General features: G+C 58.9%; 2 protein-coding genes across 3 annotated transcripts; both read right to left on the reverse strand.

Annotated features, from left to right (window-relative positions):
- Positions 1-214: 214 nt before the first annotated feature.
- BCL7B (BAF chromatin remodeling complex subunit BCL7B) lies at positions 215-5,100 on the reverse strand. 2 transcript variants are annotated; one of them, XM_035559174.2, is made up of 6 exons: positions 4,938-5,100; positions 4,610-4,685; positions 4,277-4,373; positions 2,205-2,375; positions 1,891-1,970; positions 215-1,444 (listed from the first exon to the last, which is right to left on the reverse strand). In XM_035559174.2, the coding sequence occupies exons 1-6, from the start codon at positions 5,027-5,029 to the stop codon at positions 1,352-1,354; spliced, it is 609 nt and encodes a 202-aa protein (XP_035415067.1). In that variant the 5' UTR covers positions 5,030-5,100; the 3' UTR covers positions 215-1,351. The 2 variants fall into 2 exon arrangements, with proteins under 2 accessions (XP_035415067.1, XP_035415066.1); XM_035559173.2 differs by having other exon boundaries at positions 2,205-2,390.
- A 464-nt stretch (positions 5,101-5,564) lies between these two features.
- Positions 5,565-10,282, reverse strand: TBL2 (transducin beta like 2). The gene is made up of 7 exons (XM_035559208.2): positions 10,135-10,282; positions 9,897-10,027; positions 9,622-9,806; positions 8,821-8,972; positions 7,551-7,677; positions 6,509-6,661; positions 5,565-6,137 (listed from the first exon to the last, which is right to left on the reverse strand). Exons 1-7 carry the CDS (start codon positions 10,265-10,267, stop codon positions 5,681-5,683), a joined length of 1,338 nt encoding a protein of 445 aa, XP_035415101.1. The 5' UTR covers positions 10,268-10,282; the 3' UTR covers positions 5,565-5,680.
- Positions 10,283-10,298: the final 16 nt, after the last annotated feature.

Below are 10,298 nucleotides of genomic sequence, written 5' to 3' on the forward strand. Positions count from 1 at the left end.
GCACCGGGCTTGACTAGACAGGCGATAGGCAGCAGGCCTGCAAGCCGTGGTGTGGGAAGGGGGCGCCAGTCCCAGTTTGGTGGAGTGAGGGCTCCACACCAGCTTGTCCCGTGAGGCTGGGGGGGGGGACGCAAATCCCGGTGCTGCCCGCCACCCATTCCCAGGCTCCCACCCCAGCGCTCCTCTCCCACCTGCCCCCACAGTCACCCAGCACTGTTATTTCAAATAGTTTAATTTTAAAAATATTCTATTCAGTGCTAAAATATCTTTTCACTTCCACGCGCGGCCGCGCCTTCGGCTTCGCCAGGCTCGATCACAGACAGACTCGGCAGGACATGCAGTGGCGGCGGGGAGGCCCGGCGCGGTGCTGTGGGCCAGGGTGCTGGTGCGGGGAGCTTAGGGACATGGGCATGGGAGGGCTCCCTGGGGGTTCCTACATCTTGCCCGGACAGGGTGTACCTCGGGGGCAGCTCCCCCTGCTCTGCCAGCCACAAGGTGCAGGGCAGCAGGAGGGGAGCGGGGTGCAGACCCAGCCGGGACATGGCCACGCTGGCTGCCCCTCTCCCCTGCCAGCCTCTCTGCGCTCCAGCCCCCGCCCAGCCTCTGCAGAGGGCAGCAGGGGCTCTGTGAGGGCCCGGCGGCAGAGCAGAGGCAGGCTGCACCGATGCGTTCAGTACCTGCCCTCCACAGTGGTAGCGCTCCTCTCTCTTCCGATACGAATGGCTTAAACTAGTAGCTTATTGCACAGCGTCCCAGCGTGGGATCCCTGCCCAGCAGCATGAAGGGCTGCGGTCTCTATTCCCAGGGTGCTCTCCCCCCACCCTCCATTGCACTTTACACCTACGGCAGGAACGCCCCAGCCTACGGTCACAAGGGAGCAGACAAATCGCTTCGTGCAGGTGGAACACAGCTCTTTGGTTCCCAGCACGCAGCGGCTGGTGTGGAGGGCAGACACGAGACCCAGAAACAGGCAAACAGCATCTGCCAGCGCCGTAGGGGCGATGGACACTGGGGAGCCCCAAGGATCCCTCCCTCTGTACATGCAGACCACCCAGCAGAGACCCCACGCCGCTATAGTACAGGTCAGCAGGGAGAGCGGGAGCCAATAAATAGAGGCAAATTTGTAGGTACTGGTGGCAGCCCCAGCTGGCCGGGGGAATCGTTTGCAGGCTGCCTCTGCAGGGGCTGGCAGGAGGCTCCTGCCCCAGAGGGCAGGGCAGGCTGGAGAGCGAGGTGGCAGGAGGGCCCTGTCCCTCAGGAAGGGCAGGCTGGGGGGAAGCACCCCGGCCCCCAGGGGAGGGCAGGCGGCTCTGCGAGGGGCTGGCGAAGGCTCTCCCCGGGGACGGGCAGGCTAGCTCTCCGAGGCCGTGTGGCACACAGAGTTCTGATCGGCACAAAATCTCTTCAGAGGCGGCGCACCAGAGTCCTCCTCCTCTTCAGTTACCTGCAAGAGCCAGAGGTCACCAGCAGTGACAGGAGCCGAGTGCGCCCACGAGGCCACGCTGACCTGCTGGACATGGCCGCCTCTCACCCTGCGGGGACGCCCTGAGCTTTCCTCTGAGAGGCAGCCTCAGCAGGAACCAGGCTGTTAATGAGCTCCTGGGCATCAGCAGTGAGAATCCACCCCGGCCCTGGAGTCAGCTACAACCATTATTCTACTCCATCTCCACGCGTTTTCCACACACAGTTTAGGCCCTGAAACCTGAACTAAACCACAGGAAGCCAGGAGGTTTGGGGAGCTCCTGGGGGCGGTTTGGGACTGCAGAGCAAGTCTACACGTCTTGATGTTTCTGCTACAATAGACAGCTAGTGAAATAGTAAAGGCACCCTGGGAAGACAGGGCAAGCTGGGTGCGTACACATTGTGACACGGTTTCAATCCTTCCCTTACCTGAGTCTCAAGGGGGACCGGTTCTTCCTTTGTGAGAGTGGGAGGCTCATCTGCAACTTCCGAGGAAGGCAGGGATGGCTCTGGAGGGAACAGAAGGGTTAACAACAGTGCAGGCCCAGAAGCACAGCGGTACCCAGCCCACTGAGCCAGGAAAGGAGACCTCCAGCAGAGGTGCCTCAGTCACCCGCCTTATAAGAAAGATGCAAGCCCTGTCACAAGGCCCTCCAGCAGTGCCTTCCCCAGCCTCCCTGGCTCAGCTGGCCACCTCCTCTCTTCCCAGCCCAGCAGCCATGCCCAGGTGTCCCAGAGCCCACCTTCCAGAGTCTCCTGCCCCAGCGTGGGTGGCTGCGAGTCATCCGTGCGGAAGTCAGATGTGTGGGCAGGACTCATGGACTCACTCTGCTGGGGACTGGGGCTGGAGTTGGGGCTGCTGTCCACCTTGAGCTGGTAGACATCCGACAGGGAGCTCTGGTTACTGTTCTCATCTGCAGAAACAGCACCTAGTGAAGAAGAGTGCCTTGATCCAGCAGCACGAGCAGCCAAAGGCAGCACTGAGAGCCAGGGCCATGGAGGGCTCATGCAAACGGAAGAACAGTCAGCGGCATTCACACAAAGGGTTCACAAAGGCACTCAGCAACAGTCCGAGCGTCTTGACGCAGTACTCCCCGCTGGGACACAACCAGCGCCAGATCCACAGCTGCCCCACAGGAGAGGGAGCTTCTGCCCAGGGAACCGGAAAGGCTGAGCAGGGCAGAGGAAAGCAACCTGGTGCTATTCAGAAACAAAACGAGCACGACGTGCAAGGGTGACACAAAGCTCTGCACTGCCAAATCTCATGTCTGCAGCTCCTGGTGGGCACCTGCACCTGGGCGTTTGAGGGCAGGAGGCCTCTTGCTTCTGTACCAGAGTTTTGTACCGCTTCTATTTGCAAGGCAGCAAACTAACAGCAGAGCAAGACTCCACACCTGCCCCACAAGGGAAGGCAATCCTGTTTTTCCAGGTAAAGTGGTTCCATGTGGGCTAAACTGCAGACCTGCACTGCTAACTTGTTAACTGCATCTACTGGAAGCACCAACACAATGCCCGACGTCCCTTAGCCACAACGAGGGTTGATTGTGTTGGCTGGGGACAGGCATACACTCTGCTCCAGCTGTGGGCTCGTGCGCTGATCAGCTCCATCAGAGATTGCTCGTGGCTGCTACAGCGCTCTTAGATCACAAGCAGTGACCCGCAGGAGAGAGATGCTGCTCCACAGGGAAAGGTCTGAGCAGGTCTAAAGGCAAAGCCCTGCATCCCCACGCCAACCCAGCCAGAGCACACTAACAGTACCAGGGAAGAGGAAAGAAGCCCATCTTGCAGCACATCCGGCAGCAAGGGAGGTGTAGTGTTACATTCGCAGAAAACCTCTCCTTTATCATCTCACGCTGCCTTCCCTCAGTCTGGCAGCAGCCAAAGATCCTCTGCGCTTTTATCCCAAAGTCCGTGCCAGCCCTTACAGTAACCAGGGGCCTCAGCTGCAGGCAGCTACTCATCTTTCCCCAGCAGGGACTGCAAAGTGGGAATAGGAATCCCCACTCCTCCTGTTCCCCGTTAAACTGCTCACAGGGAGATTCCAGAAGCAGCTGATTATGATTCTTTTTGATGGCAAGAACCAGCAGTTTCAGCAATGTCCTGGTTTCAGTTAGGACAGAGTTAATTTTCCTCCTAGTAGCTGGTAGGGTGCTGTGTTTTGGATTAGGATGAGAAGAGCACTGATAACATGCTGACGTTTTAATTGTTGCAGAGCAGTGCTTACACCAAGCCAAGGACTTTTCAGCTTCTCGCTCTGCCCTGCCAGCAGGCAGGCTAGGGGTACAGCAGGAGCTGGGAGGGGACAGACCCAGGACAGCTGACCCAAACTGGCCAAAGGGGTATTCCATACCATCTGACAGCATGCTGAACAATATATAGGGGTGGCTAGCCGGGGTGGGGGGGCTGGCTGCTCGGGGTTAGGCTGGGCATCGGTCAGCGGGTGGTGAGCAATTGCATTGTGCACCACTTGTTTTGGACACATTATTAGTAGTAGTACTATTATCAATATTATTATTTTTCTGTTCTTATAAACTGTCTTTATCTCAACCCACAGGCTTCACTTTCCCGTTTCTCTCCCCCATCCCAGAGAGGGAGGGGGGAGGGTAAGCAAACGGCTGTGTGGTGCTGAGCTGCCGGCCGGGATAAAGCCACGACAAGCAGGCACCGCCCAGGAGCGGCACAGCACAGCTCCGCGCTGAAGATGCACGCTGCTCTTCCCGACAGGCAGCACGCCTAACCCGGCGACAGCCCCCCTGCTGTAAGGCCTGCGAGCCTTGCCCCAGCTCGACAGGGCCGCGGGCTCTGCCAGGCTCACCTTGAAACTCCAGGAGCAGCGAGGAGTTGGCGGAGGTGTCAGCCGGGAAGCCGTTGGGCTCTCGGGCAGCGCTGCCGCCGGACTTGGATTTCTCTTTCTTGAGGAGAGAAAGAAAAGCACAGGGACGAGGCGACGGGGCCGGGCTGCAGCGCGAGCCCCGCAGAGGCCGCCCCCCGGGCCCGGGCCCGGGCCCGCTCCCCCCCAGCCCCGGCGGCAGCGAGGGGAGGGGGCGGGGCGGGGGGCGGCAGAGCCCGGCCGGGGCGGCTCCTGCGGGGCCGGGGGGGGCGGCGCGAGGGGGGCGGGGCGGGGGGGGTGCCGCGGGGCGGCGCTCACCTCCTTGCTGTCGGCCACCGGCACCCACTTGAAGATGCGCAGCGAGGTGTCGCCCACCGTCACCCACTTCTTCTCCCTGCGCCACGCGGCCGTCAGCGCCCCCCGGCGCCTGGGCCCGCCGCCTGCCCGTCGCCGGCGCTTCCGGCCCCCGCCCCCACGCAGCCGAGCGCGCTGATTGGCCGCCGCTCCCCTCGCGCCGCCCGCCGCCCCGCGCGGCGCTCCGATTGGAGGCCGGCCCCCGGAGCGCCTCCGCCGACGGCCGTGTGGCGCGGTGATTGGCCGCGGGCCGGCAGGCCCCGCCCCCGCCCCCCCGCGCCCCGCCTCTCACCATCTGCGGACGCGCTCGATGGCCGCCATCACTTTTTTGATGTCATCCTTGGCGCGGCTGCGGGTCTCGGCGCGCACCGAGCGGCCCGACATGGCGCCCGCAGCCCCGGCAGCCCCGGCTCCGCAGCACCCGCCGCCGCCCCCTGCGCATGCGCGGGCCCCGCCCCGCCGGCGAGCCGCGTCAGCGCGTCGCCGCGTCACGCCGCGCCCGGGGGAAGGGAGGGGGGAGGCCTCAGCGCGGCGGCGCGCACTGCGCCTGCGCGCCTCGCCCCGCCCGCCGGCGCGTGAGGAGGAGGCGCGAGGGTGGGGCGAGGCGGCCGCCGCCATCTTGCGCTGGGGCCGGCCCGGGGCGGGGCCGCAGCCCGGTGCCCGCGGAGCCGTCCCGGCGGCCGGCCCCCGCCGCGGCGAGGCGCCCCCTCGTCCCCGCCCCGCTGCCGGCACGCAGCCCCCGCCTCTCCTCCGGAGCGGGAACGGCCCCCCCGGCAAGCGCTGGGCGCCGCTAGGCGGGACCGAGCAGCCGGAGCCAGCGGGAGGCCCTTCGAGCCCGCCTCTCGCCCCCCCCACGGCAGCCCGGCGTCGTCCACCTCTGCGCTACCCCAGTCGGACCGCACAGAAGGAAGGCTCTGCGTGAGCAGGCGGAGCGCTCGTTTATTACAAGTCGTTCAGCGTTATTAAAAATCAGCCGCAGCACGCTGCTCCCTGCAGCTGCACAGAACGGGAAGCCGCTCCCGTGGGCAAAGAGGACTAGTGCTTCCTGCCGTAGATCGCCGCCAGCGCCTTCCTGGCACTGGCGATCTGCTGCTCCAGTCTCTCTCGGGTGGCTTTGTTGGCAGTTTTTTTCAGCATGGTCTCCATCTCCTCCACCACCGCCCGGTAGCCAGCAGTGTTGTGGAACACCCGGATGGCCCGGTCTCCGCAAGACACCAGGTAGCGGCTGCTGGTGTCAAAAGCCAAGTCTGTTATGTACTGTCCGTGAACACCAACAAAGCGCTCCTCCTCTTCTCCTCTTCGAGTGTTGTACACAATAATGCTTGTACCACAGGAGATGGCTGCGACATGAGCGTCAGGGGACAGGGCAATGTGACACGGTTCTGTTACTTCACACTTCCCTGTCAGAAGCAGGTATGGATCTTGTTGCTTCTTATATTCCACATCTGTGTCCCAGAATTTCCACGTACCATCCTTCGAAACAGTTGCCATCCTACAGGCAGGACATAAACCACATGTGACTGCAAGGAAAAATGGGTACCACCTATTCCCCTTCCACATCTGCAAAGAAGGAATCCTTTCCTTTGTGGATAGAGCGCTCCTTTGGGCGGTGTGAGCCTGTACGCACGTGTGTACTCCATCCTCCTTTCTAGAGCAACGGTCACCCACCAGGAGGAAACCCTTGGGGAAGACGAAGATGGCCCAAGGCAATCCCTGTGCTCCCAGGAGCACACACACACAGCAGAGTTCCCCCACACTGTGCAGGGCAGCAGCCTGTTCGGACGAGCTGCTCGGGCACATGGAAGGGGTGAGCACACGTGTTCTGATGGTGCTATTTCAGGCAGTGAAATAACACTAACTTACCGCCTCGAGTCATTAGAGAAGGAGAAGTAATGTATGCCAGCAGTGTGGCCTTTCAACTCAAAAGCCCTGGTCACTTCCCGGAAGTCTCCACTCTTGCCAAAGCACACTTCCCACACCTTTACATCAGGGGTAAAGCCACATGATGCCACAAACCTGGGTAGAAGAAAGCAGTGAGACAGGGTATTTGTTACAAATTTGTTATTTTGGCTGGGCCATGGAGCTCTATAGCCACAGCCACACAGAGCTCTCCTCTGGCCTCCTGAGGGAGGCAGAGGCCACTTGCAGTCCTACAGGGTGCCTGCGCAGAGGGGCGCGTAAGAAAGGGCTCTGTGAAGTCAATCCCGTCTGGACACCTACATTCAGAACTTTGCTTTGGTCTGCTGAAAAAGTTTTCACTGAAAGCAGTCTAGTAAAGGGAACGCTAAGGAAGGCCACCACGGACAAGAGCAGCAACTCCACGACTTAACATTGAGAAACTACTCGGACAAAATAAAAAAATCTAAGTGCTCTGACCCCCTAACTCAGTGCATACTAACAGTCTTGCTACAGCAACAGGTTAGAGACAGAGCTGAGAACAAGATTTTCCTGATAAACAACCTTTAGGTAATAAAGATTTTAATTTTGTAATTAACATTTAAAAGGTTAAAAACTGTGCACTAGAAATGTTATTTGCTTTGTACAGATCGTTTACATTGGCCCACCCGCTTTGCCACCCAAAGCCAATGCTGTTCTCTCCCTCAGCTCTTCAAGAGATGGTTAACGGGAACAGCAGTTCCTGAGACGCAATGACAAACCACCAAGTGTCTGAGACCGTGCAGGTGGGAGTCAGCACTCCTGGAGGGACTGCTCTTGGGGGCAGGAATCATTTTTAAAAAATAAAAATAAAATAACGTGGAACCCTCAGAAAACTGCATTATAGTAATGGCAAGCTGCAGATGATCTGGTCTGATCATTTCCCCTGAGAAGGGGCGAGGTTCTTGTTTATTCTTGTGGCCTCCCACTTCTCAGCAGGAACAGCTTGGAATACCTGTGTGCACCTCACCTCCCACAGGGTGACACTGCAGCATAGGCATTGTTCATCTGGTTAGTGTTAATGCTGGCAAGGACTTCACCTTTCAGGTTCCAGATCAGGATGGTAGTATCACTGGAAGCTGTCATGATAAACTTTCCTGGGGAAAAAAGACAGAGATCAGGAGAGCATCTAGGCCTAAAGCTGTCACAGGCTTACCAAAGGACTAGGACAGTCCCTAAGCAGGGCAATCTCTCTCTGCACCAGAACAATCAAGAAAACCAAAAGTAGCACCAGAATTCGAGTGCTGATCTCCTGGCACAGAGTGAAAAGCAGTGTCAGAAGGCTCAGCTCCTGGTTAATACCTTAATGCTCAAACCTGTGGCTTCAGCAGCTGTCAGCTGGCAATGGGTACTCATGAGACCCTGTGTTCTTCTCACCCCAGGACCTTTCAGATCCCATTTGCAGAGCTCAGTACCACACTGGAACCACAAGAGAAATGCAGCAGACTTGATTCCCCCCCCAAAAAAACACAAGTTGAATAGGTATCTCTAGCTTACAAGTCATGGATTACAGACAGGTAGCTGATAAGAGTCACACCAGTATTGTCCCTGATTACTGGTGCTGTCAACGTTTCAGACTTTTGCTTGCAATGCTTACCCCTCCTTGTTCACCTCAGTCTGGGCAACAGCCGGAGTTGCATATTAACCTTCAACTTAATTGCTGCAGTTTCCATTTTCACTTTCACAGCTGAACAAGGGCCTCAGTTAACATTTTCTCTGCTCTTCTATTGTAGAGGAGAACTTGTCTCTACCCACTTTCAGCCGTCCATTGTCACATGCCTAAAGCACCCATCAATTCCCTCACTGCTAACAAACTCCCCCCCAGGCTCTGGCCTGAAAAATCCTAGAAGTCCAAGATAGATCCTATGCTTCCTGATCTATGAACTTACTAGGGAGATTTCTGACTGGTTAAAGAGACAAGTGAGCCAGAGAACAGAAATGCTCTCAATATTGAGACCAGACCTCTTTGCAACAGTATCCTTGAAAAACTAAATTAAAAGACTCTGCATATCAGGGAGGTAATTCTGTGTTTACATGAAAATTGTTTCTTTGCAATCTATGTCTTCCAATTTACTTACTAGTAAACAAAGGCTAAAAAATAACATCTAGAAGACCACAGAGAATCAAGTGGGTCTTAATTAAGCCAAAAACCCTAACACTTTAAACCCAGCAGCCATTGCTTTAAAGGAAAAAGCAGATCTGGAGAGCCTTGACAAGTGAGCAGATGGTCATCACCATACCTGTCTCTGCAATTCCTATATTGATGACAGGAGCTTTGTGTTTCTTTGGGAAGTCCTCAGAAGTCGCAGTGAAGGTGAAGTTGCCATCATCCTTCTTAGTCATTTTGTAGACGCGAATAGTCTCGCCATTCGCCAGCCAGACAATGAATGCCCTAAGTGGAAGGACATGTCACTCTGAACCATTAAGAAACAAGTTACCTTATAGATAGGCTGAACTGAGGTAAGTTAATAGGTCGGTCATTCAGTGACACCTGGAGAAAGGGATATACAGTGACAGATAAAAAGCTTTGTTTTATGAGGGTACCAAGTTCTCCCTGCGTTAGCTCAATCACAACACTGAATGGAAAACAACACCTGGAAACCAGATGCCTTCCTCTCTCTAAAGGAGGCCACTTTGCAAAACGCCAAGGCAGGCTTTTCAAGCAACCTCCCCAGGCAGCTGGAGCTCCCTCCCCAGTTCTCCAGAGAGGCCTAGCAGTTCAAGCTGGCTTTCTGACAGAGACCTTAACAAGCACCTTCCATGGGGGCAGCAAGCTGGACGCTGGGATATATGCCCAAGCACCATGCTGAAGTGCCAGCTGCTTTCAGGAGAAGCCACGTATCAGTGGGACCGTCAAAACCCTGCGAGACCTCCTGCAGGGGTACAGCCTCCCTGCAGCCCAGGTGATGCAGCCCTGACTTCAACCAGGGCTCGGGTCGCGTGTCTGGCGGCTCCATCCGCGGGGCCTCGGGGAGCAGCAGCACCGCCCGCGGTCCCCGGGCTGGGCGGCAGGGATGAGGTGCGGGGAGGCCCGGCCCCACCTGCAGTCTGGGCTGAAGCGGACGAGCTCAGCGTGGTCCAGCTCCACGTTGGCCCGCAGACACCGGTGCTCGCGTGCTGTGAAGTCGCGGGTGCTCCACAGGCGGATGGTGCGGTCGTCAGCACACGACGCCAGGTACTTGCCGCTGCTGCTGAAGTCCAGGCAGGACACGGAGCCGCTGTGGCCCTGCAGAGAGCGCACGGTCGGGGGGAGGAGGAGGAGGAGGAGGAGGAGGAGGAGAGCGAGGGGCGCCTGGCAGCGCGGCCGGCACGGTACCTTGAGGGCGGCGACCAGGAGCCGGTGCGTGAAGCTGTGCGGCTGCGGCTTGTCCCTGCGGGCCCGCGCCGGCAGCTTCGCCTTCCTGAAGCCCTCCGGCCTGGCGGCGGCGGCGCTGCTCGCCCCGGGGCCTGGGGGGAGCGGGGATCAGCGGGGAGCGGCTCTCAGGAGGCAGCGCGGCGCGGCGCGGCCCCGGCGCGGCGCGGCCCGGCCCGGCCCGGCCCCCCGCGGTACTCACCGGCCGGCGGCGCGGCGAGCAGCCCCCGCGGGGCGGCGCGGCGGAGAGCGGCCGCCAGCAGCGGGACCGCGACCAGAACCAGGACGAGGGCCCCCAGCGGCCCCCATCCCCCCAGCGCCGCCGCCGCCTCCATCCTCCCGCCTCCCTCCCTCGTGGCACGGCCC

The sequence above is a fragment of the Cygnus atratus genome, chromosome 20, assembly GCF_013377495.2.
Source record: "Cygnus atratus isolate AKBS03 ecotype Queensland, Australia chromosome 20, CAtr_DNAZoo_HiC_assembly, whole genome shotgun sequence".
Classification (NCBI taxonomy): domain Eukaryota; kingdom Metazoa; phylum Chordata; class Aves; order Anseriformes; family Anatidae; genus Cygnus; species Cygnus atratus.